This window comes from Meles meles, chromosome 3 (assembly GCF_922984935.1).
Source record: "Meles meles chromosome 3, mMelMel3.1 paternal haplotype, whole genome shotgun sequence".
Taxonomy (NCBI): Eukaryota; Metazoa; Chordata; class Mammalia; order Carnivora; family Mustelidae; genus Meles; species Meles meles.
In genome coordinates this window covers 120,729,549-120,756,566 of record NC_060068.1, presented here as the reverse complement: position 1 = coordinate 120,756,566, position 27,018 = coordinate 120,729,549, and the positions used below count along the sequence as shown (strand labels likewise).

Here is a 27,018-nt window from a genome sequence, read left to right as displayed (position 1 = left end):
GGAGGGAAGCAGTGCCACCTGATTCATTGCTGTCATAAAAATATCCAAGATTCTCTTTGCATTCAGTTTAGTAACAGGAAGGACAGAACCTCTGCACAATTATGGCACAGAATTATTTCTTCCTTTATATGCCTGGAATTTCTACCTGAATATTCTATGCACTTGATTCATTTATCACCTGTGTATGCCTCATACAGTGAATTTCTCTACCCCAGTGTTCCTTATTTTCTCCCCCCTCATGTTACTACTGTCCTTGCTACTAAAGTTAAAAGATGGAAAAGAGCTAAAACTCAGTGAATTTGTTGTTGTTCAGCAGTAAAAATATGCAAAAGGAATACTTTTTAACTAACTTGAACTAGTTACTACTTTTTGCAGTCAGGTATTGAGATGGCCAGGCTGCTTCTGGGCTTCATTATTTTGTCTAATTGGCTGATTCTGAATTCAGTCCCATGCCAGTGCACTCTGTTCTAAAAGCAAGGCTTTGTTTTATTCCGGGTATTACCTGGTAACCAGTCAATTAAGAACATTAGTAGAACTCTGAAGGGAAAGCAGTTCTATAATCTCTTTGGAATCTAGTTGGGCTGGTGCCAGTTGCTATACATTGGGAAAGAGGAGGAATCAACCAATTAGAGGACCCTTTTTTAATTCTCAAGAAACCCACAATAAGTACAAATCTGAATTCTGAAGAGCAGCCATGATTAATTGAAGTATAAAGAACTTAAAAAAAATCTAACTTCTACTGGCTCTAATATTCCAAATAATAAATGCCTGGTATGGTTAATTAAATACAGATATTTAAATTAGCCACGCAGCCTCTTTGTTGTAAGTGACCAGTAGTTGTTAGCTTATAACAGACTTTCCCAAATTGTAAGAGGTGAAAGAAGCATTTAGGATTGTGTTTGAACCTGGCTCTGCCATTAGCAGTTAAATGGCCTTGGGTCCATCACTTCTCTCTAGATCTTGGTTTCCTCGCCTGGGAATGGAAGGATTGAATTTGTAAATTACTATTAGCAATTCTATACAGTCTCTTGACATGGTATTCCTGAGTGACAAAATTGAAGGATTTTGTAGTTTAATGACAAAAAGTAGTGTATGAACTTCATTTGAGTTTGGGTGTGGCAATACTTAATATTGAGTAGTTATAGAAAGGGTATACCAGAAATCAGTCAAATGTAGTCAGTTGAATGAAGGCTTTGTTTTTAGACAGCATCTTTTCTTTTTGAGATAGGCCTAAAAATGTGTTTAAGAAACAGTTGTTTAAACTTGGCCTCACGGAATGTTTTTGCTCTCAGTCTGTGGACCACAGGCCTCTTCATCGATGGGAATGATTTGATGGGGCCTGTGAATCCATTCTGAGGAAGCATTCCAGTTAGGTGATAGGTATGTCATTTACATATGCAGGATTATCTTTCAAAACCATGTGGATGCTGACATAATGCAATTAAAATACATTTAAAAGTGTTGCTAAATTCACAGAAGCCTTGTATTAAGGTTGTTTGTCATTGTTTTACTTGTAGTATTCACTGGAGTGGGGGTTGGGGACCTCAGTTTTAGCATGGTGGGGAGGCTGTCTGAAATATGTTGATTCAAGTTGATCTTAGTAATTACAGAAGTTTAGGAAACTGCCCTAGAGAACTTATCTAATTATTCTGCTTTAAACTGTCATTACAGTGGACCCCCCTCCCCCATTACCAACAAGAACGTAGTGTAAGAAGGAATTTAGTAGAGGAAATGGTTAGGATGAAGAGAGGGGAGAGGAGGTCACTTACCCTATCTCCACCAAATAGTGTTTTGGAACTTTGTCTTTGACATCTGGAACAGTCTATTTGCCCTATGAGACGGGGCTAGGAGTGTGGACTGTTTAGGCTGTATCTGGCACGATGCTAAGGTGCAGGGAGAGCCATATGACCAGAGGAATGCACCTTGGAGTTGGCTGTTAGGGACAGACAGTGCTCTTGAAGTCACATGGTTTGGAAGTATGTTACGTTTTAGCTTCTGCTTATATTCCAGTTCCACAAATATTTGAGCACACTCTGTGTGCCAGGTAGTAGTAGATCAAAGGACACGTTTGGTGCCAGTCTACATTTTTCTTTTTTGAGATAGACCTAGACATTCTGAATAGGAAACAGTGTTAACAACCACTTCCAAATGAAAGAGTACTTACTTCTGATACTATTTCTCTGACTTTTACTTTGCGCCTCTTCTGAGATTTATATAACTTAAATCCACAATAATCTTTTATGTGAGTTTTGTGATCTCCATCCTACAGCTGGAGAAATTGAAGTTCAGAGAGACACAACAGCTTCTGTAGTCACTCAACTAACAGGCAGCTAGAGGTTCAAGATAGGAACACACAGCTTCTGACTTCTGGTTCATTCACTTTGTTTATTGGGTAGCGTTAAAGAACTAAAAGATTTTTTTTTTTTTTTAGTATGCTTTAGACAGAGAGTAGGCATTCAAGTTTCCTAATTTCTACTTAGGAGACTGGGTATAGAATTTAGGATCTGTGTATTGTCATAGTCTGTAAAAGATTCAGCTCTCTCTCACGTCTGCTGGTTTCTTATTGAAGGGTACATTACTGGGGGTGGAGGTCAAAAGAGAATCACTAAAGCAATGGCTTATTCTTTTCCCTGATTCTGATTCACCAGGTCTGTCATGAGACTTAAGCATGGGTATTCTCCAAGTGACTCAAATATACTGCTTTTCTGCCCCACCCCCATCTTCACTCCCTTTGTGAACCACTTTGATATAAAGCCATGGGAGGCCATTCATACAGCAAATACATATCAAGAATCAACCACGTGCCAGGCACTAGTTTAGACTGTTGGGATATATCAGGGAATAAAAACAAAGACTCCTGGCCTCATGCACCTTATCCTTCAAATAATTAGCAGGGTTCTTTGAACGGCTTGTTTATTGTTTAGTTTTGAAGGCTAATAAATAAGAGGAAGACTCTGTGCCTCAGATATAGACAGGAGAAAATAGAAACTAGGCCTTCTGAGAAATAACAAAAGGTGAAATTACAACAGCTTGAATATGAAATTCAAGCACATTCTTCATTAAGGTTCAGTAAAGTCACCAGAATTTATCTTAAATAAGTGATTAGAGTTGATGATAGGTATGTATGCAGAAAGCCAACTAGTGACTTTACTGATTGCTTTTTGGGGGTGGGACTTCAGTAACCAGTTTTAAGAGCAATTTATCACTCTCAAGTTCTCAATCTTTTGCAAGCGTCTTGGCTTAGGTCCCTAGAGATTTTGTAAGTTTGTCTTGATCTTTTATGTTCATGTTAGTACAGAGAGCCATTTCTCAAAATCATTTTTACCTTGGGGCCAGATCTACAACTCTTTCTTTATGTTTATTCACTGGTTCTTTTTCACTGGTTCTTTTCAGATGTGTCTCTTGTAACACATGCCTTTTTTTTTTTTTTTTTTAATTTGACAGAGAGAGAGATCAGAAGTAGGCAGAGAGGCAGGTAGAGACAAACAGGTAGAGGAAGCAGGCTCCCTGCTGAGCAGAGAGCCCCGTGTGGTGCTCAATCCCAGGACCCTGAGATCATGACCTGAGCTGGAGGCAGAGGCTTAACCCACTGAGCCACCCAGGCGCCCCTAACACATGCCTTTTTTTAAATCAACGTTTTTGCAAGGTAGGAGAATTTTAACTTACTGCCTTGACTTTTTTCTAGATTACTTAAAAGTTTTCTACTACCCATTGGTCTGTTTTCCCACTTTTCTTTCCATTATATTACCCCCCCCCCCCTTTTTTTTAAACTGGCTTTTGTTAATTTAAATTTGGACAGAAGCTATGCCTCATTTTTTAAGCTTAAAAACTCGCCGTTAATCACTGGTATCATCACATCCTCTTAAGGCAAGTTATCTTGTTGCTCTGTCCTCTAAATGTAGCACCCAGAGTCAGAAGGCCTCTGGCAGGGATAAAAATAGCCTTCCTGCTTGCTGGCTTGTTGTTGGTTTACTGGCAGTAGGAAATCTTTTGAATTCCTTAATTGGGTCAGCTCTTTGCTGGTTTCTCTGTAGACATTCCCTTCTGCCTGAAATTGTTGGATGCTTTGAATCTTGCAACTTTGTACCTGCCCTGAGTTACAGTCAAAGCCATCCTTCTTTTATAGGAAACCTTCTGTAATCTATAGAAACTTACCCATTGACTTTCCTTATCTTATGGATAAATGTTATTTATTTATTTAGCCACTATTATAGTTTCTTATCACAACTGAAAAAGTAAATTTGAGCCATTGGTACAATAGGAAGGCCTTCTTAGTTTTTTTTTTTTTTTTTTAAAGGAACATTTTTCAGTTGAATTTTCAGTTTTCATTTCCTAAAATACTTTTGCTACTTTGCCAGTTTGGCTATTATAAAGGTAAGGAGTTCGATTTTTTTTTTTCCTCTTGCTTCCCCCAAAGAAGAATTACATGCATTTGTAACCAAGAACAGTAGCAAACTCTGATTTTTCTGAAGCTGAAAAATCCCCCAGATGGCCACTCCCTTCTCCCAGGTTTTCAGTTTGGATCTTATTTGGCTAAAATGAATCCTTCCTCTTTCTTTCACAAGTGGAAAATCATTGGTTATCTCTGGCTTGTATTCTGAGAGGGGAAAAGCTTTAATATTAATAACACACCTCTTCTATGCCAGGGGAATTTTCTGAGCATTCTGCAAAAATGGTCTCATGAATTTCTCAACAGCCTTGGGAAGTAAATAGAAATACTTGTTTTACTGAGGTTCATAGAAACTAAGTAACTTGACCTGGCTCACAAGATGGGATTGGTCTGACTCTCTACCCTTTCCGTGGCAGAGAGACCACCAGTTGCTGGCTTTGCTTTATTTATTCATTCATTCAACAGCTATTTATTGAGCATCTTTGCTCCAAGCTCTGGGATGCAAAGCCCAAAATTTATCCTTAAAGATTTTGTTGCCTTAGAAAAAGAGAGAGTTTAGAAATAGATGATTTAAATATAGTGTAGTAGGTGTAAAGGTGTTCTGTGGAGTGCATGAGGTCATCTGAACCAGAGAATAAGTGGTTTGGGGCTGGGAGGACTTTCCATTGGATGTGAGGCAAGAGATAGATGGTACCTGGGCAAAAGGATAGTGGCCTGAGTGGTGAAACTTTGGGAACAGAGAGAGGAGGGCATTCCAGACAGAGGGAGGAACCCAGAAGTAAAAATTAACGGATAAGTAGTTCTGAATGTCTGGAGTACCTAATGTGAGAAGGGAAATGGCAGTGTAGAGAGATGAACCTGGAGAGATTAGGCAAGCGGAGTCAAGAATTTTTAATAAGCCCTGGCTTTTAAAAAACTGAAAGCCAAGCTTTCTGAGAGAGCTGTTTTATTTAGCTTATAATGTATATATCTTTGTGATTTAAATGGCCCTTTGAGTGGGTGAGAGGCAAGATTGTCCAGCTGATGTCAGTCCCAGCCAACTCCTCCTTTGTTTGTGATTTTGCATGGAAACATCTTTACTGGAAATTGGTTGTGTCACAGATAGGTAAAGTAAGGTATTGATTTTGATTTGGGGAGTTATTTTTAGGTCAATAGAATAAATTATTAAAAATAATTATCTTTATATCATTAAGTGATAGAGTATATTGAACATATTTTAGTAGTTCATATTGATATGTGTTCTGCATCTGTAGAAGTATAAACGTGGTGTTCAGAAACTGAGTTTATTACACATTTCTTGAGCCTTGCTCTGCATTGTCCAGGTCTCCACAGCGCCATCTTGCTGCAAGTCTCAGGCAGTGTTGGTAAAAACAGCAGATGGAGAAGGGCTGGTGGAACAGCACCTCCTTTAAACAATTACTTGTGGTGGTATAGGTTCGACATACTTAAATGCGAACTAAGGAAAATAAGCAGGAGCAGAAGCAGGAGGAACATTCTAGCTAAACAACAACAAATGTGTGTGTATGCTTACGTATGTATTTGTGTGGTGTGTGTAAATCTTGGCTCTACCTTAAAAATGGGCCTAAGCCCATACTTCTCTGTTAGAAATTTTTAATGGTGTCCACTGAAAATCCTTTCCTTTTCTTTGGAGTATCCAGGTTTTTATAGTGTAAGTCAATCAAAAAAACTAACTTAGAATTTCACATTACTTTTCACTTTATAGGACCGCATGCTGTATTTTGGGTAACTTTGCAGTTATTCTGTATTATTATACCTTAGCCTACACATATCACCAACAATGCTAGTATGACTGAAAAAGAGAAGGTCATAGCATGAAATCTAATAGCTCTGTAGAACATTTGATATTTTTTGGTTTTTGTATATTTGAAATATCATTTATTATATCAATTCCTGCTGAATCATCAGTAGCAATAATATCTGGGTTACATTTTAGAAAATAACTTTTTCTCTAATTTTGACAAGAATACATACATTTATATACTCTAATGTATCAGAATATTTCCTTCTGGTCCTTTCTCCTTTTATCTCATTGACTAAGTTACTTTAGTTTCAGTCTTTAGAGAATTAGGATAGTACATAGTGTTCTTTTGGGCACTCACTCACCTGAGCAGTTCTTAGTCTGGTTGGTAAATATTGGTTCTCCAACTTGCAGATGCCTGGCATAGAATTGCCTAGTTGAAGTGTGGATCTTTTCTGGGCTGTAGAACTACCCCAGAGTGTAGTTCCCCAGAGTCCCACTCTATCAGTTGCCTATATTTGGCTAGGTTGAGTCATATCACCAAATATAGCCTATGCCTTCTGCATGATGTATGCCAGGCTTCTGGCTCCAAATGCCACTGCTGGCCTCCAGAGACTCCTACTTTCCTGTCATAAGATTAGGACTGCTGACCAGGCAGTGTTTCTTCATATTTATAACACAATCAATACCAAGAGCCTTCAAAGGTTGAATTTTACCCACCAAATAGGGTTCACTTGCCTGAAATCCCAAAGCCCTCCTTCTCTCTTGAGAAATTCAGTTCTAGATGTACCAAAACCCAGGTTATATTTATAGATAGTTGAGTTATCAAAAAAACAAACAAAACCCACAAACATTGTATTATATTCAGCTTCAGATAGTTGTTTATTTTTATTTTACTTCATTTTATTCATTTGTGAAATGCTGGTGTTTTAAGTTCAGTGGAATGAACTCATTGGGTGCTTACCAGGTACTTAAACAGGAAACTCAAGGTACCTAGTGAAAGAAAGCTCTAATTCTTAAAGGGGGCTATTATGGTAGAAGAGAGAAAAAATTAATAACTATAATGATTTACTTAAGAAGGTTGACTGTTGCAACATAGCTAGAAAGACAAGTTGGTGAATTAATCTAAAAAGGGGGTTGCCATTTTGGGAAGGTTGCCCTGGAAAGAGGTGAATCTGAAGTGGGGGAGGGGAAAGATTTGAAAAATACCCTCCACTGGGAACAAAGGAAGAGTTCACTGTCTCAGACAAGAGAGGGGACTGTCAGTGATCTAGCTGTGGGAATGAAGATGCAGAAATGCCTATATAAACTGGCATCTGTAGAACAGAGAGAATCTTAGAGTGGAAATGAAGGGTGTACAAGCAGAATGAAAAGGTGTACAGGAGAATGAAAGGAAAGCTTAAAAGTCCCATGACGTTTATGAGAGTTTACGGAAGATTTCCAGAAAGGAAGTGATACGGGTTATCCATAATAGATGTTATGAATGGATGACTCGAGATATTTTAATTGTAGAGAAAAATGTACAGAAAGAACTGGCAGGTTAAGAAAGCATTATGAAGTTAAAAGGTTTTTTAAAAATGTCATTGCTTATATTTTAAAAATTGAAATAGAAAGTATTCCTGATTGGTCAACAAAATGTCACAGGTGTATTTGTTACTCAGAGGCCAAAATTGATTCCAGCCTGACAGGATTCAAATAACAAGACCAGGGTTGAAAATTAAAAACAAGTATCACTTTCAGAGTTAAACTATGAACTTTGCCAGTGATTCTTCAGTGCCCTGTTGTCTTACCTGAAGGGTAGGATTACTGCATTCAGAAGCCTGAAGAGCAGAAAAAGTATCAAAGGTCACCTACCTTGGCAATAGAGGGTGGGCTCTTAAGGAGCTGTGCATTGAGGCAAATTCTGAGAACTGAGTTAAGGGACATTTTTGTGCCTGTCAAGTTGAAATATTCTTCTTATCTCTCTCTCCTGAAAACAGATAACCCAAAAGGTGAGTTTCTGATAAGGTGGAACTTGGTTTGTTTAAACTGGGCCAGCGGTTTGGTAATTTGTCTTTTGGATTCTCATTGTTGATTATCCCTTCTTGGCATCAAATGAGAAGCATTTGGAAGCATTATTTATTATTATTATTATTATTTATTATTATTATTATTTAGAAGCATTTAGAAGCATTATGGAACAGTTCTGATTTCAGTTGAAATGTTAGCATTAAAGAAATTTGAGTATCTTCTTCGAAATAAAATATTTCCTCTTGAACTTTGTTTAATATAGTTAAATATTTTTGTTTGTGTGTTGACCTACATCAACTTAAAAAAATGTTTTATGGCAAATAAAAATGGTATGTGTGATGCTTTTGTAGTTTATTTATGAGAGGGTTTTTACAGCTATAAAATGTACACGTGTTCCATTCCAGAAAATCAGCTGCTGCTTTGAGTTAACTGATTCGGAAACACTACTCACCCCCTCCTAACTTTTGTTAACAGTTAAGGTCATGTTCTTTTTCCAGTATCTCTAGTCTGTTCTTTTGAAAAAATGTGCTTGTGACAGGTCATATGCTCCAGATTTATAGTTAAAAACAGTTTCAGATGGACTTCACTGGATTTGGATACTTGGCTTTGTATATTAGCCTTCAGTAACTGAGCCAATTTTTAGGAAGGAATTGAAATATCAAAATTAATTTTTGCCGCCTCTTTCCCCATCTCCACCCCCATCTTCACGCTAAACAGGAACAAGCTGAAATTGAAGTAAACTATTTAACAACTTAATAACCCTTGTATTTGATTTTAAATTGTAGGAAAATTATTAAGTTCAGATTTTATTTCATATTAGACTCCCAAGCTTTGGATATGGGTTAATTAAAGCTATTAGCAATAGAGGACAAGTTTTTTCCTTGATGGCATGAGTTCATTCCTTTAGAGACCATTTCAAAGAAACAGAATTTTGAGAAGTTGAAGGATAGTTAAGGCCTAAAGTTCCTTTCTAAAGGGTTGTAAATATATGGCTGGTAGATTGATAGGACCACGTATTAGTTCTGCTTCCCATTGTGTTGTTCAGTGAAACGAGATAGAACCTTCCTGGCCTCTTGGAAGGCTTGCCTCAGCCTTAAGGCTGCTTCCCCAGTTCTTCCATAGCTTTGGAGAGTCTGCTGTGATTCTGTGGGATTAGAGTTTAGGCTCCTGTTTTCCTAGTGGAATGTTTGTAATTATGAATCAATTCTAAATTCTCATAATACCTGATCTATAGAGTGCCGACTTTGGTAGATAATTAACAATCACATTCTCCTATTCATTCTTTAAATGAGCAAGACTTGTAGGGGGTTTTCTATCATTTTTATGAAGGTGGATGTAGATGTAGAATATGGAGACTCAAAAATGTTGCCCTAATGATTTTTTTGATAACTTACAGCATACTAGGCATATGGTATGGTACTCAGAAGTAGGTATATGGTGTATGATCTGGATACCTCAACTCAGTATGTAGAAACTCTTCCAGAACAGAAATGTAATTCCTGTTAAAAGGGGAGATCCCAGTGCAATTTCCCCCCTTTATTTGAGGCTACCAATTTGGAAAGATGCTGCATCTTCCAAAAATTTTAGTACTGTCACAGATTCTTTTTTGATGGACATCTTGGGTGTCCATTTTAGGTTCAAAACTAGATTTTGAACCACTTCAAAATTAGAAGGAAACTAACCCAGTATTTTGTGAGTACCTCCTGTGCTCTGGGCGTTGTGCTATGTGCTTTGATATTTCCTGTCACATGTAAGTACAATAATATGTTTTTCTTTACTCTCTGTACTCTTCCTCCAAAGTGAGAATTTAAACCCATTAGTGTGTCTGTACATGTAGGCATAAGTCTGGCACTTTTGTTATGAATTATATAGAGAAATCTTCCTGCTAATTATGTACTTTTAAAAAACAAAGAAACTACACACATGAAAACATTTTCACATTTATGGGACAAAAAACTATTATCATGAGTTTCTATTAGAATATAATGTTATAAAGAAAATTACTTTGTATGGGAATTTGGAAATTGGAGACCAAATAGTTAAATATGAGGGATATTTTATTTTCCCACTTTCAAACTTATCCTTTTTGGATGTTTGTGAACATGCTGATTGATATGTCCTCTGACTCGTTGTGTTCATCACCACAGCAAAGTTTTATCCCGTAATAAAGCTTTTTAAAAATACCTTACCTTAATTAAAGCTATTAATTCAGCTTTGTTACTGAATACATTTAAACCATCTATGAAAAAAATAAATTTAGTAACGGCCTTCTTTTACCTTCAGGTCGTCTAAACTATTCATATCCAGGATCCGATAGCTCTCTGCTTATTAATGGTAAGTGATAATTGATTTACCCTAGTGAAGTGCACAGAAATGAAACAAGTTAGTTCTAGATGAGAAAATATAGTAGGTATGCTTTGACAAGTGGAAAAATGACATTAGTTTGTTCTGTAATGATAATTGTAAGTTGCTATTAAATTATTAGCTGTATAATGAATAATTATTTTCCTCCAAATTGTGGCAGTAACTTTTTTAAACGTTGAGAACTTATTCTCTGTCTTGAAATTGACAACAGAATAAATGAGAATCCCATAATGATACATAAAGAATGGTTTAATCTACCATTAGATTCTGTAGAGTGACCTTTGAAATGTCAACATGAAAACCATTTCCATGTAGTTAGAAAAATGTTCCAGGAGAAAGGGAGCGTAATCAGAGATCTGAAACCAGAAAATGCAGCCTGAGACCACAGGGCTTGACATTGTAGAGGACAAGGTCATTCACTATTTGCTGTCTAATGAGAACAAGAAAAATGAAGTTTTATTGACTTTCACAGTGCCCTTGGTAAATTCTCCTTTCTGGTTCTAAATATTGCCAGTCGGCTGTTGAGTTCTCTTTTTTATGTGCATCTGCTGCAGCAGATTAAATTTAACAAGGAAGGGGCATCTCCTCCTAGAAGGAATTAAGTCAAAAAGTGTCTATTTTGTACTACGATAGTTTAATTAGGTGAAATCCCAAAGTCTTATTTACTTCTTTTCTGCTCATTCACTATTGAATATGGATTTTAAATTGTGCTCACAATGCCTTCCATCTGTCAAAGCTTATTGTAAGTCCCACCATCTCAAAGACATGTTCTTGGCTAAATAGCTGTATTCTCATTATTCCAAAGATAAAACAAAGCCAAAAAAAAAAAACAAACAAACAAACAAAAAAAAACCCCAAACAAAACAAAACAACAAATTTTGTACTCCTTGTCTATGGTATATTGTGAATGAAGGATTAAAAATTATTTTTATGACTGGATCTACTTTTGGTTAATATTTGACATCAGTATTCTGTAGAACATAAGATTGTCGAGCCAGTAAAAGTTAAAAGGAAATTTGATTTATGAGAGTTGCCATGGGTGTGTTAGATCCTCTGAAGACTATACGATTTATAATAAAAGTCTCACTTATTCATCAGACTTTAGCCTTTTCATGCTACAGCTACCAGAAATAATACCAAAATATAATATTTCAGTCTAAGTGTGGGTAGACCGAAAACCAAACCCAGTGGTGATAATGGCATCAAGATAAGCGGGAATAATATAAGGGTTGCCATTCTAGCAAGACTGTAGCTTTTCCTGTGGAACGAGTTTCTGAGTCTGCCTGCTGGAAATGGCAGTGAACCCAGGATTTGAGATGCTGATGTGCGATCATGGGCAAAGTGGTCAACTCTTCTTTGTCTCAATTTCCTCATGCAGTTGCTAAATTAGATCTGTTCTCTCTGGAGTCCATCTTTGTTGAGGTGAGACTGTCTAAACTCTCTAATGGGTTTTCCTTAAAGCTAAATTCACTTCATTTTTTGAGAGTCTATTATTGTGAGATTGCCTCTTCTGCCCCTGCCATTAATATCCTTTCTTTTATGAATAGATTATTTTTTGTGACCCTTTCTTGGTAAAGAAAAATAAAGGTAAAAAATAATTACTTTTTGAAATTTTATTAGTCCATAGACTCTTGAAAGGGACTGGGTGGTTTTTTCTCTTGCGTACATGGAAACTGTGTTTATTAGAAAGGTATACTGGCTGAGTTTAAAAATTGTCTCAAACTCATACAAATGGCTATCAGACACATGAAAAAATGTTCATCATCACTAGCCATCAGGGAGATTCAAATTAAAACTACATTGAGATACCACCTGACACCAGTTAGATTGGCCAAAATTAGCAAGACAGGAAACAATGTGTGTTGGAGAGGATGTGGAGAAAGGGGAACCCTCTTACACTGTTGGTGGGAATGCAAGTTAGTGCAGCCACTTTGGAGAACAGTGTGGAGATTCCTCAAGAAATTAAGAATAGAGCTTCCCTATGACCCTGCAATTGCACTGCTGGGTATTTACCCCAAAGATACAGATGTAGTGAAAAGAAGAGCCATCTGTACCCCAATGTTTATTGCAGCAATGGCCACGGTCGCCAAACTGTGGAAAGAACCAAGATGCCCTTCAATGGATGAATGGATAAGGAAGTTGTGGTACATATACACAATGGAGAATTATGCCTCCATCAGAAAGGATGAATACCCAACTTTTGTAGCAACATGGATGGGACTGGAAGAGATTATGCTGAGCGAAATAGGTCAAGCAGAGAGAGTCAAGTATCATATGGTCTCACTTATTTGTGGAGCATAACAAAGAACACGGAGAACATGGGGAGGTGGAGAGGAGAGGGAGTTGAGGGAAACTGGAAGGGGAGATGAACCATGAGAGACTATGGACTCTGAAAAACAACCAGAGGGTTTTGAAGAGGCAGGGTGGTGGGAGGTTGAGGAACCAGGTGGTGGGTAATAGGGAGGGCACGTACTGCATGGAGCACTGGGTGTGATGCAAAAACAATGAACACTGTTACGCTGAAAATAAACAAATAAAAAAAAATAATTAAAAAAAATTTTCTCAAACTGAAAGGAAGATAAAGAACAAAGAGTCATCAAAGAGGGAGAACTTGCTGGTTCCTTAAGTATAATCCTAGCGGGATTATGACTGCCATGGTCTCAGATCTAATGTTCATTTCAGAAGGTCCTAGAACTTGATTTTATCAGATTTGTTCAAGTGTTAGTTCTTAATAACCAACCAACTAGGACCAGATGCCAGTTTATACATTTTTAATAAGGAGTAAAACTAGGTAGACCAGATGCTGTAGGTGACTGACAGAGTTGTTCTTTCTCCAATAACAAAGTGCAGATTATAGCAGATTACTTTAAAATCATAAAATTAAAGCAAGGTGGGGGTGGAGGGATGTTGAGACAATTTTTAATCACTTGGTGTGAGCGTAGGCATTGCCCATTCTCTTCAGTAAGATTTATGAAACCTCTTCTACGGTGGATTGCTTCTATAGATAAATTAATCTCATTTGTGTGTTGATGTTTTAGTAACTTTGCTGACAATTTAGTTTTGGGGTACCCATCTTATAAATCTAGTGAAAAGCGCTATTTGTATTTAACAAAGATAAACTTTGGACTCATAAATACTACCCATTTCATAGAATTGTGATGAAGATGAAATGCATGTAAATCATTTAGTATAGAGCTGCTACATAGTTAAAATAATAGAATGGTTAGGAATATTTGTGGCTAGGAATATTAGTGCTAATATACACATACATATTTTGGTTAGGAATATTAGCGCTAAAAATTTATAAGGAAAAAACAAAACGGGATTAAGATAAGGGTAAAAATCATCTCTTGTTGAACATGCTTTTTTGGGCTGATTATTAAAATAGATAACATAAAAATTACTGTATTCTTTTTTTTTTTAGGATTTTATTTATTTATTTGACGGAGATCACAAGTAGGCATAGGCAGAGAGAAAGGGGGAAGCAGGCTCCCTGCTGAGCAGAGAGCATGATGCGGGACTAGATCCCAGGACTCTGAGATCATGACCTGAGCCATCCAGGCGCCCCTACTGTATTCATTTTTAAATGCAGTCCTTTTGTATCTCATATCCATGCAGTCTCTCCTTAAAGCTGAAAATAAAAGCCTAGTACATTGTGTTGATTTACATTCATTATTCAATTATAAGACTTTAAGGAACTGTAAGGAGCTGTTCTTCCCTGTCCACCATAAATTATCTATTCAGGCTTAAGAACCTTTTAAAAGGTGATTATTTATATAGCTACTCTACTTTGTCTCTATAACTTTCAGAGCTTTTTCTTCCAAGCCGCTGTTGAGTTGAAAGCCATTTCTTTTTTGTTTAGATAAAAAGCGTGTGAGAACTGTTTACTCTCTTCACTTGAACATCTGAATTTTGACTGTGATTTTCATTGTATAACTTGTTTTGAATTTTTGAAGTAATCTCAGTGCTTTTTGGAAAAGAAGTGGGGTTTAAATCCTGAATAAATAAAAAGACAAAAAGATTCAGAGTAGTCTACCTGCTTCAGCAGTTTATATTGGAGTAATGTTGGGATTTGCATGTACAAAGATAAAAAGAGCTTACTCATCTAGTGGATCAAATTACTTTCTTTCCCCCTTGGCCATGCTCAGTCGTCAGTTTTTATACTATGCAGTGACCTTCATATATCACTCATGACTTTTAAAAGACGCTGCCACCATAATGCAACAAATAATAATTGATAACTGCTAAGAATGTTGTGGTGCACATTCTGGGAAAATTATTCAATCAATCTCTGTTATTAGTTGTAGAGATTTTTTTTTTTTAGAGGACATTCTTGGGCAAAATCCTTGGATGTTAAGTATATTAAAAAACCAAACTTCGTAGCTACTTTCTGGATACTGTGTTAGTTTGCTAGAGTTGCCTTAACAAGTACCACAGACTGGTGGCTTAATCAGAAATTTATTTGCTCAGAGCTTCTGGTCCTAGAGGTTACAAGTTTAAAATCAAAGTGCCAGCAAGGTTGATTTCTTCTGAGGCCTCCTTGGTTTGTAGATGGCTGTCTTCTCTCTGTGTTCACATGATTTTCCCTCTGTGCATGAATGGTGTCCTGATCTCTTCTTTTAAGGACATCAGTCATACTGGATTAGGGCCTACCTCAATGACCTCATTTAACCTTAATTACCTCTTGAAAGGCCCTGTTGCCAAATACAGACCTACTCTGAGTTTCTGGAGGTTAGGACTTTAGCATATGAATTTTGAGGAGGGAACACAATTTATCCCAGAACAGATACCTTTTCGTAGTAAATTTTATGTAATAGGAATATAGTTAGAACATCTATTTTATGGTTATGAAAAGCAAGCCTGAAACTGACTCAGTTTCTCAGCCAAGTCAAAAAGGAGTTCTAAGCTTGGGCCAGACTTACCTCACATTCCTGTGGTTTGTCTTGGTGTAGCTTTGATACAGACACCAGATTGGAAGGTTAATCTTCCTTTTACCCATCTTGAAAACTTTTTTGCCTGAGACAACAAACATGCAGTCGCAACCACCTCTTTATGATAGTGCTCATGCTTGGTGCTTTTTTTTCTCCAGCCTTCTATTCCATTGCATTAGTCCATAGGATTAACTGCTTCAGAAATGAAACTCTGGCAGGGAAAGGTAAAGAACAAGAGCAAAATATATTAGATTTTAATAAATTCATGTATGTATTTCCTTTTCTTTGTGGATTTCTTTCACTTGGCAGCATCCACTAAAATATTTGCTTGTCTCAGAGGAGGAGATTAGTTAAGAGATCTTTTTTAAAAAGGTTAGCAGAGAACAAGTCTTAATTATAGTTCTTCGGAATGAAAGGAGGGAGATTGTTTGCTTAAGGGGGGGGTGTAGTACACAGAAATCTATGAAAGTGGGGAGGGTATAATTTACCCGCGAGAAATGTAGATTATAGTTACGTACTGAAAATGTATGTAATGTGGTTCTAGTTGCTACAATAAGAAGAATGTTGAAAGATGCCTTCTTGAAAAAATATATTGTAAATTCTAAAGTGCTCTGCAATTGTTAGCCTTAGAATAGTAATGAAAAGCTCAGAGTAATTATTGAAGACAACCTCAGAATATAGACACAGTTTATTTTTGCGGAAAGGAAAAAATTACTACTTACTGAAGATCATGACTGTGTGGTCATCATGTATATATAGGGTATCTTTTGTTATTCTCTCTTCGGCTCTCCATTTTTGTAGAAAACTGAGGGTTAGGGATGTAGAGAAACTAGAGTGCCATTCTCTACCCTTTTCTAAGATAGCTCTTTACAAATAATATCTTTGTCTCTTCTTTGTTGTATCGTATCAGCATTCTTTGACTATTGTACGAACAAGTTAGTATAAACAAGCCAATGTGACATGTGAAATTCCAACTACTAGGCATATATTTAAAATAATTTTGTGACAGGGATTCAGTCCATTACATTAGGGGTTGATTTATAAGATCATTTAAAATAATTCTTTTCATCCTTGTTGGATTGTATGCCCTGGACTTTATGATGATTGTCTGCTTTTTGGTTCTATCAACTTTATTCTTTTGTTAACAGATTAATTCCTTTCAGCTTCCAGCCTTTGACTTTCATCTTTTTTAAATGATTTACTAACTTAACTGATTTCCCTACATACTTTTTTTTGTCAGTCCTACTAAAAAAATCAGTTACATAACATCTTTTTTTTTTTTTTTAGATTTTTATTTATTTATTTGACAGAGAGAGAGAGATCACAAGTAGGCAGAGAGGCAGGCAGAGAGAGAGGAGGAAGCAGGCTCCCCGCGGAGCAGAGAGCCCGATGCGGGGCTCGATCCCAGGACCCTGAGATCATGACCTGAGCCGAAGGCAGCGGCTTAATCCACTGAGCCACCCAGGCGCCCCTACATAACATCTTTGAATCTGTGTCCTCTCCCCCTGTTTTTTCCAAATAGAATTGCTGTCTGTTTCTCAACTTGGGGGCAATGAGAGGTAGATGGAGGGCCTAAGGTGGGCCAGATTAGACTGAGTATGAGCAGTCTTTCATTGCCTACTAAAATCTAGTAATATTTTATCCTTCATCTTTACAAAAATGTTTAGGTCTTCTTATGGAGGAAAGGATGTTTTTCTTTAATACAGAATTTGTTTATTTTTAACATAAGTACCAAGAAGAAAACAAAAAAGGGGTCTGTCAACAAGCGTGGTAACATAGTTAATAAATGTAAATAGTACAGAAAGGGATAAATCAAGAAATGAAATCCTTCTTTCCTTCCCCGTGCCAGTTTTTCTCTCTAAGGGTTCTTGTGGTTGTTTCTAGAAAAAAAAGATTTCATCACATTTCCACATACCTGCTTATATTTTCTATATTTTTACATGTATGCAATAAGAACTGTATAGTACACATGTAGGAAACTCATGGCAACTACATCTCAGAGAGCTGTAGATCAGCACATGAATATGTGCCACTCTGAAAATGGCTGCATGCTAAAGTCTTTCTGTACCTTCTTTGCAAATCTAGTATCCCAGAGTAGTAAAATGTTTTGCTTGAGGGAATTTAATGATGAATATAGGGCATTTGTAAGCAATCCTATAAAGATATTTTGGAAATAAAGTGCTTTTCAATAGATCTAATAACAACATGCATCCAGAAATTATAAAATTTATAGCTAAAATGTTTCTAGCCCATTTAGAACATTCTTGAATCATATTAGTACTGATCATGAAGTTATTGAGGACTTTATAAGTAAAAACCAAGAAATAAAAATAAAAATAGATAAATGTATAAATAGTAGTCATTTTAAACCCTATGGATACTAGAAGATTTGTATTCAATAACAGCATGCATTTTTTAAAAATCTTTTTAAAAGTACAGTCTTTGGTAATTAAAGGAAAAATATGGGCAGGGTTTATTTCAGCAACTTAGCTAGAAGTTTCCCAAAATGTAGATTTCTTAAAACATATTTAAAAGGAATTATTTTTTTTTAACTTGCTACTTCTTTGGGTGTTTAAGAACTATCAAATAATAATGTGACAGTTGATAATCATGAGATTGGAAGTCTGTCTGACATTTTCCTCAGTAAAGTGGTAAAGATCTGTGTTACAGGTACGGCATCATAATAATCTTAAGCCAAATATAATTTGAAACAGTTGGGAAAAAGGTGCTTAGTACATTTTTCACGTGTAGGATGAAGGGGCACCATTTACCATTTTGTTACTGTCTGGGTTCTGGTTACGTAGGCAGGTTCATGTTATCAGAAATTCATTGAATTCTGTACTTTTCTGTATACATGTCATGTCAAAATCTACATTAAAAATAATGTATAATTATTAATAGCATTATAATAAGTAGAAGTAAAAAAAATTAAACACGCCTTTCTGTGTTCCAGAATATCATTGTTTTTATTTTTTGGTACTAATTTATATTAATTTCCCTTTTTTTTTTTTTTTTAAGATTTTATTTACTTGACAGAGATCACAAGTAGGCAGAGAGGCAGGCAGAGAGGGAGGAATGGAAGCAGGCTCCCTGCTGAGCAGAGAGCCCGATGTGGGGCTCAATCCCAGGACCCTTGGATCATGACCTGAGCCCAAAGGCAGAGGCTTTAACCCACTGAGCCACCCCAGCGCCCCTAATTTCCCTTTCTGATTTGGCAGTTTTTATGGTTGTAAGCATTGTACACCTGTAACTTATTTTCTCTTACTGTGGAAAAACATTTCTAGGTAGTTTTCAGAATTTAACCATGAATTCTTTTATATTAACCAGCTTAATTTTGTGGTATAAGATCAAAGATTGAAAGTACACATTTAAAGATTTTGAGATTTATTTGATTTTTGCCTTTGATCTGTAGCATTTACTCTTCCTGAAACTATATTTATTTTTGATAAATGGAAGCTATGAGAATTTTATGTTAAATTTGTAGTTTTTAGAAGTCTGCTCTCTTCAAATACCTGTTTTCTTGGAAATCTAAGCAGCATCAATCAATGTTTTAAGATTGACAGAACCAAGATTTTCAAGTCATTAATTTTCCCAAACTCCCTTATCATTGAAGCAGTCATAGGAATAGAATGTTCTTAGGCATCTGCTTTTATGATATCTTTGTCTTTTTAGCCTATGTCAGGTTGACTGAGAAAATACCTACCCCAAATTTAAGACCTCTAGCAAAGTGAAATCCTAGCTGAAGGAAATTTTGTGTGGTTTTAATCCATTTGTTTAAGTACTTTGGTGAATTCCAATGTATCTAGTAATGGGAGAAATGTATTTTGGTATAAGACAATTTCATTTTGGAAAATACCCATATGGTACTTCTAAGTTATAATTCAGTTGTAACTGAGTTACACATATTGAGCATTTATCTAGTGGACTAAGAATTAAAACCCTGAGCAGTCTGTATAATGACTTCTTAAAGTTGCTACACCTTCTAACTCAGGAATCTATCCCAGCTTCCTGTTAGAACACTCATTTGTCCCATGTGCTTCTGTTCTAGGCATCTTTCCCTGAACATTATAGCACCCTGATTTGCTACATTGCCAGGCCTGCAAATGCCCTTTCCTCTGGTTTTTCCTTAAAGTTTTAAATGCCATGTGATCTCCTCCTCAAATGCCACACCCCCCTCTCTGATTCTTTTATCTGAGCCAGTTTCTTTTTATTTATTTATTTATTTATTTATTTATTTATTTATTTATTTATTTGACAGAGATCACAGGTAGGCAGAGAGGCAGCCAGAGAGAGAGGAGGGGAAGCAGGCTCCCTGGTGAGCAGAGAGCCCGATGCGGGGCTTGACCCCAGGACCCTGGGACCATAACCTGGGCTGAAGGCAGCGGCTTAACCCACTGAGCCACCCAGGTGCCCCTCTGAGCCAGTTTCTTCTCCTTTGTTTTTGTTGCACCTAACACGTAACTACAATAGCAGTAAGTATGCTGCATTGTCATTGTTTGCTTATATGGCTGTCTGGCATTTCAGGTTGCTAGTTCCCTGTGGTCAGGGCCATGTGCTGTTCATCCATAGTCCCTAGCAAGATCAGGCATTTAAGCAATGTTTATTGACTAGGGTCGAGGTAATTGGACAAGCTGGGCTTTAAAGTGTCAGTTTGTTTCGGGGAAGACATTTTCTTAAAAGTCTTTAACTTGATTTAAAGTTTGTGCTGCCTCTTGTCAAGTATTGAGGGAAATACATATAAGTACATTATATACTTCTCTTCTTAGCTGTAACCTGCTTGGCAATAAAATGCCAAACTTTTACTTTTCAGCATTTGGGATGTGGTGGAAAATTTGGCAAGGAATAAGAAACTTTCTTTGGCTAAAAGGAAATTGATAAATTGCCTAAAGATTTCATTTGTTATGATTTCTTTTATTAGGTATTAATCATAAAGCCATGGTATAAAATTGCTGTTTATCTTGTAATGTTGAAAGAGTCATGAATTAAATATTGAAATATTTACTGAAATGCTAGTTGGCAGGGAATTCTGGGAGCATTTAAGATCAGTATGATAGGAATTGGTTTAGATCATGTTACATATGACCTTAGTGTCATACTAGTCTGGATCCTGGGTGACAGTTACAGGCAACTACTTCTCTTACCACAAGTAAAATTCAGTACAGCTTTACAGTGTCCTTGAAGAACTTAAAAAAAAGAAAGTGCATTAAATTGACCTCTCACAATCCAAATTCCTTGTTTTTGAGACATTTACTAGGAAATGAGGAATATAGTCAATTATTTTTTTTCAGTTTCAAAAACTGGTAGATGAAAGATCACAGTTGATTCTTCTGACAATGTTTGAAAGGTTGTTTTTGTTTTTTTTTTTTTTTCTCATTTGACATGCAGCAAGGACATATGGGCGAAGGAGAGGTAACATTACTGTTTCTAACTTTTGAATGTACCAGTTGTATTTGGAGAGGACCCAAGATTGCTCAATTTCTTACCCTTTTGGGGAAGAAGGGGAGGGGGAAATGCAATGTAGCTTTGATCCATACATACTCTATATGTCATAGTTAAGATTATAGACTTTCTAAGTTGAAGGAGTCAGAATGGTAGGATTTGGATTTGAATTGATAATGTCCCTGTATTATAAATATAAACTCAAATTCAGCTTGCTTATATCTGAAGATTTATTTTACCTTTTTCTTTCTGAAAGGAATTTCTTGGAAGAAAAAAAAAATTAAGGATCTTTAAAAAGGAAAATACGGTGTGACTAGTCTCAAATACTTGTTTATATTGGAAGCTCAATTATACTTGAATACCTTATGTCTGCTTTTTTCTACTAAGTCGGCATAATACATTTGGTTTAAAATGAGATTAGCTAAACAAATGATTACTCCTATAAATTTCAAACACTGGGGGGAAAAGCTCTAGAAATTTTAGAAAATTTTAAAGAATCATTTCCTAGAGGTGCCTGAATAAATCTGATTTTTACCACCTATGATAGCTTTGCCTTTTTACAGGCAAGTCAGTTAGATAGTCAAATAGCTTAACTTTCAAATGCAAGTGACTTTTAAACATTATTTAGGGAATAACTTCTAATTTTATAGGTATTTTTTATCTTCATTTTATAACTCTTGAGTGTAGTTTTGTAGGGTAAATTCATAACAAATATATCGTTATTATTTGTGTTTAGTTAGGAAAGTTGAAAGGAAAACAAGTGTGGCAACAAAGGACATTGGAGTATTTCAGTAAAGGAAGAGCACTGAAGCTATATTTCTATAGGAGCCATTAACAAACTCCTTATGTAGTACCTAGAAGTAAATTGGCCGTCTGAAAAGTGACAAAACAGTGCTTGAGAAATTCTAGTTATTTGTAGCTCAGTGTTTTGCTTATGATTTCCAAAGCTCATGTTTTGTTGTCAGGTAAATACAGGAATAATATGAACCACATTGGCATCTCTGGTCTTTTTTGCTTATATATTTTGTATGATAGGATTTTCAAACAGCAAACTTAATATCTCGTTTTTAGAATTAGATAGCACCAGTGGCAGCTGTTAATTACTCAACTAAAAGAAAATACATCTTTGCCATGCCTAAAAATCTTAAATTCTGTAAGACTAGATCGTGAAGTTGGATAACAGCGTTAAATGGGTTTTGATTATATCCCATTAAGTTAGACCAAGATGAGTGTTCACTTTAAAAATCGACTTGTTTAAGGGACAGTCTTAGAGTAAATTGGGTAGGCTATATTATTTTGTGTTTTAAAAAATTTTAAGTGATCTAACATCTGATCGTCGAATTTAATGCTTAGTGTACATGTCTAGGTTGCCCCTTGGCAATGGGGCCCTGCCAAGGCAATGGAGTCTCCTGCCAGCTGCTTTCCAGAGAGTGCTCCCTCCTCCTGTACTTCCATTTCACCTCACTGAAGTGTCTGGATCCCAGGGGGATAGTTGAGCAGCCTTCTATTTAACCATGTACTTTCTCTCTGACTCCACGGAGACTTTAAAGTGATGGGAATTCAAGAGCATATCTAAGTGATTTGTTATTCAGTGAGAAAAATAAAAGCGGTCTTATTGAATCTGCCCTTTTCCTTGTTTCTTGTGTCTGCTCAGCAGTGGCAAGGAGCATTTGCTGTTAGCTTTTTTTTTTCTGCTTTCTATTCCAGGTCAGTCTTCACTGTTTCCAATGGAAGATGGATTCTTGGATGATGGCCGTGGGGATCAACCTCTTCATAGTGGCCTGGGTTCACCTCACTGCTTCACTCACCAGAATGGAGAAAGGGTGGAACGATATTCTCGAAAGGTGTTTGTGGGCGGATTACCTCCTGACATCGATGAAGGTATATTGCATAACTCCTGGACTGTGGCGCACAGTCCTAACTCACAGATGGTAGTTGCTGTTAAAATAACAATCTCATATGACTCCAAGTATCCAGTTTTGATGGCATGGTTAGCTTGTCTTATCTTTCTATCCTGGCAGGTAAGATTAGTTTACAGAGGATGGGGCGCAGGATTTTGGGATTTGGGGAACCTGCTGTAGGCAGTGATTGGACTAAATGAAAAGAGTAACTGTCCTTGGGAAACCGTCTCAAGGGACCTGTTGTGGGCAAACACATAGTGCTTACTGTGGCTTTGTGTGTGCTGCCTTGGCCAGATTCAGTATGTTTTCTTGTTTGTTTCCTACCTGCTCCAGAAATGTCGTTAATTCAATTTTGAAATCTTAGATTAAGGGTGAACTTTGGAAAAATAAACCCAAAAGTTGTACCACAAGAAAAAGAATCTTAAGAGTTTTATCATTTCTGAGTATGTTTTCACTTGTCAAATATTTACAGGCTTTTAAAAAGTCACACACTGTTCTTAGGCTTGTTTACAGTATAACCAAGATAGAAAGTATTTGTGTGCATAGAGTTTCAATTCTAGTAGGGGAAGGCAGATAAAAAGTGTGTAATCATGCAAGAAAATATCAGAGAGTAAGTATTGAAAAGAAAATAGTGTGATATTGCACTATTTTGTGATATAACAAATATAACAATTCAGGGTATCTTCTCAGATAAGGTGGTTAAGGAAAGCCTCTTTTTTTTTTTTTTTAAAGTAGGCTTCATGCCAAGTATGGAGCCCAGTGTGAGGCTTGAGGTCATTACCCTGAAATCAGGACCTGAGCTGATACCAAGAGTTGGACGCCTAACTGAGCCACCCAGGTGTCCCAAGGATATCCTCTTTAAGGAAGTAGTATTTGAGCTGAGACCTGCATTAGGAGCCAGCCAAAGGTTTAGAGGATTAGTTGTTCAGCAATATTTTCTTCGTCTGTGGGTCTAAGTGACCCCAGTTCAAGTTCAGACTAAAATTCAAGTAGTAGACCATATAGAAACCATATATCCTTACTGGTGGTGGTGGTGGTTGATTTCCTAATCTCTTCTGCCTTGGTTTCTTAAATGGAAATGACAATAAACCAGTTAATGTTACAGAGAATAGAATAGTTTTCTCTAAAAATCTATAAGTTCTAATAATAATGTTTAATATGCTCCAATTTAGATTGAGATTAAATGTATTGAGTCACTTCATTTTCCTTAAGAGGGTCAATCTTTTGGAAGGTTGATCCAAAAAAAGTTTTCAAAAAGCCAAAGATTGAACTAAACACAGTTCTCTTTTGTTTAATCTATGAAAAATTGTCTTGAGTGGAAGTTGTGTTGGGATTTCAGGCTAGACTGAATCAGTCTTCATTCTGTTCTCAGAAGATCTAGCTTTCCAAAGTGTTCATGCTGGGCTGACCATGTGATCACAGTATTGGCCTCTCTAATAAGCTCCTGTGTGTGGCCTATTTCTTTGCCTGGAATCCTCATTTTCCTTAGTGCTATGGATTCTTGGGTTTTTGACCCTTAAAAGTCAAATCTTTAGCACACATGGTGTTTAATGAATGAATTATATGCTTACATACAAAAAGAGAGCAAAGACTGAATTTTATCTGACCTTGCCTGGAGTAAAGTCCTTCCCTGGCCCAGATAGTCTGTATCTTTTTGGAAAATTACTGAGCAATCTTAAATGTGCAATTTCTCAGATTTTTAGAAGCACAGGTAAATATGACTAGTCTGGCAAAGAAGATGGTTTAAACTGAGCAAAATTAATGGGAATTATGGTAATCATCAAGCATGTTGATAAGTCAGTAGCAATTTAAGTAGACAGATCTTTCTGCTATAATGTGCAAGATGTATTTCTGGAGAATATTGTGTTCTGAAGAATTATACACTAAAGATTATAAGATTTCTGGAGAAATAGGATAGGAAGCAAATAATTCAGAACCCAATGACCTTTGTACTGGAAGCATTAACAAAAAGAGAATTAATACCTTGGAGATGCCAGGCTTGGAGGCAGTGCAGATATAACCGGACCTCGGAGCACCTGAGGAAGTGCACACTCCCAGGAGATGAGAGCCCTGCACAGCTGGGATTGTGCCTCTCTAGTGTGGGAGCCCTGGTTGTTGTGCTCATTTTTCATTTCCTTTTAAGAGAGTAAGAGGGCTCCTGCCTGCATATCAGACAAGCCTAGGGGCTTTTTCTTTTCCTGATGAATATTATAGTTCTACTCCCAGATTATGGTGATTTCATTCCACTATTTACCAGTCTCTCTTACATGAGGCAAATGACATTGCAGAAATGGGCAGCAGAGCAGAGCAGACTGTACTGTTTCACAATCTGGAGGAGAGACAAACAGTTCTTCCAGCTTGGGACTTGAACACATTACCATCTCTTCTTTTCCTCTGTCCTCCCCTCCTCCCAGGTCCTATCTATACCTGCTTACCTACTCTTTCCAGAAGTTCTTCAGAAATTTATTTTTCCTATAGCCTACTCGTGAGTCCGGTCGTGAGGAAATGGTACAGGCTGGGAGTCATCCTACAGAATGAATGGTCTCTCTGCTTTTAGGACTGTCAAAGATACAAAAGATAGGAAAGAATGAGAAGCTGTTCCAAAACCTAAGAATACGGATACCCTCGGGACAGAACATCTAAGTGTATTGTGTGTTCTGGATAGGATTCTGATTCAGAAAGGGGAAAGAGATACTATTGGGATAGTTTGAAATTTGGATGGAGTCTGTGAATTGGGGGGTAATAGTGTATGAATACTGATTTCCTGATTGGGAGGGTTCCATGATAGCGTATGAGAAAGTGACCTTGCTTTGAGCAGGTGCCAATGGTTGTATTTCTGGATTATGGAGCGTCATGTTAGAAAAAAAATGATAGGTAGGTAGGTAGGTTGATTCATGCATGCACAGAGATAGAAAGAAGGGCAAGAAAGAAGGAAGAAGGGGAAGGCCAGTGTGTAAAATAGTAACAGTTAGGGGATCTCGGTGAAAGGGATGCAGGAGTTCTTTATATTACTCTTGTACATAGTGGTTTTGAAACTGTTTTTTCTAAACTACTTTCCAAAATGATTATAAAAATATTTAAATTTGTTTATTTTTTTTGTTTGCTTTGCTTTGTTGTTCATTAGATGAGATCACAGCTAGTTTTCGTCGCTTTGGCCCTTTGATTGTGGATTGGCCTCATAAAGCAGAGAGCAAATCCTATTTTCCTCCTAAAGGTAATCCTCATGATTCAATATACATGTGCAGTGTATCCTGATATTGTTTAGTGGTTAGCCTTTTCATAAATGTTTACTTTCACTGTAAGATTTTCCGTAGTTAAACTTATAATTTGCCAAATGTGCCCTTAAAATTTATACCTAATACATACTTTCAGTTCAAATTTAATTTTACTTCAAAAGATGTTTCAAGATACGAAACTGAACTTAATGTTGATCCTATCAGACTTCGGGTAGGAATATGTAAGTCTTCTTAACTTCTTTTTACTCTTTCCCCTTCCTTAGTTTCAGTTTATATACTTCCTTTCTGTTGAAGAATTAAAAAAAAAAAATTAGGGAGCAAATAAGCCTTTTTTTTCCCTTTTTATCAGGCTATGCATTCCTGCTCTTTCAAGATGAAAGCTCTGTTCAGGCTCTAATTGATGCATGTATTGAAGAAGATGGAAAACTCTACCTGTGTGTGTCAAGTCCCACTATCAAAGATAAGCCAGTGAGTGCTATCTAACATGAAAATAGCTTCTTGTTTTTGCCGTCATCTCTGCTTTGTTTGAAAACCCACAGACATCTTGATGTATATCTGTTAATTGAAATGTTCATAACCTACTTACAAACTGCTATTGTTGTCAACCTAACGTTGACATTCTGTGTTATTTACACACATTATCTTACATTGAATTTTTTGGTTAATTAAGATATTGGTAAGTCTTTACCATTAAAAAATTTAACTTGATAATGCATTTGATAAAGATAAAGTAGCTGAATTTCCTTGAATAATAGAACCCAAAAATCACAAATAGGTATTTGTCTGTCTCCTTCCTCTCTTTGATCAAGATCTTACCCGATAACTATCCTTAACTTTTTGCACATGGTACTCTTGCAAAATAAAATGAATTATGCATATACAGAAATGTACATGGCATACTCTTTTTTATTCTTGAAAAAGTTGTTGTTGTTTTTTTTAAGATTTTATTTATTTGGCAGTCAGAGATCACAAGTAGGCAGAGAGGCAG

General features: G+C 36.6%; 1 protein-coding gene across 4 annotated transcripts in view; it reads left to right on the top strand.

Moving 5' to 3' along the window:
- The window catches only part of CPEB4 (cytoplasmic polyadenylation element binding protein 4), a 70,812-nt gene that overhangs the window by 27,832 nt on the left and 15,962 nt on the right, over positions 1-27,018 (top strand). The window contains exons 3-7 of one of the 4 annotated variants that reach the window (XM_045999280.1): positions 10,443-10,493; positions 20,840-20,863; positions 22,601-22,774; positions 25,919-26,008; positions 26,380-26,498. In XM_045999280.1, the coding sequence (XP_045855236.1) occupies positions 10,443-10,493; positions 20,840-20,863; positions 22,601-22,774; positions 25,919-26,008; positions 26,380-26,498 (458 nt within the window). The remainder of the gene's footprint in view (positions 1-10,442; positions 10,494-20,839; positions 20,864-22,600; positions 22,775-25,918; positions 26,009-26,379; positions 26,499-27,018) is intronic. The other 3 variants (XM_045999282.1, XM_045999281.1, XM_045999284.1) reach the window with 3 other exon arrangements.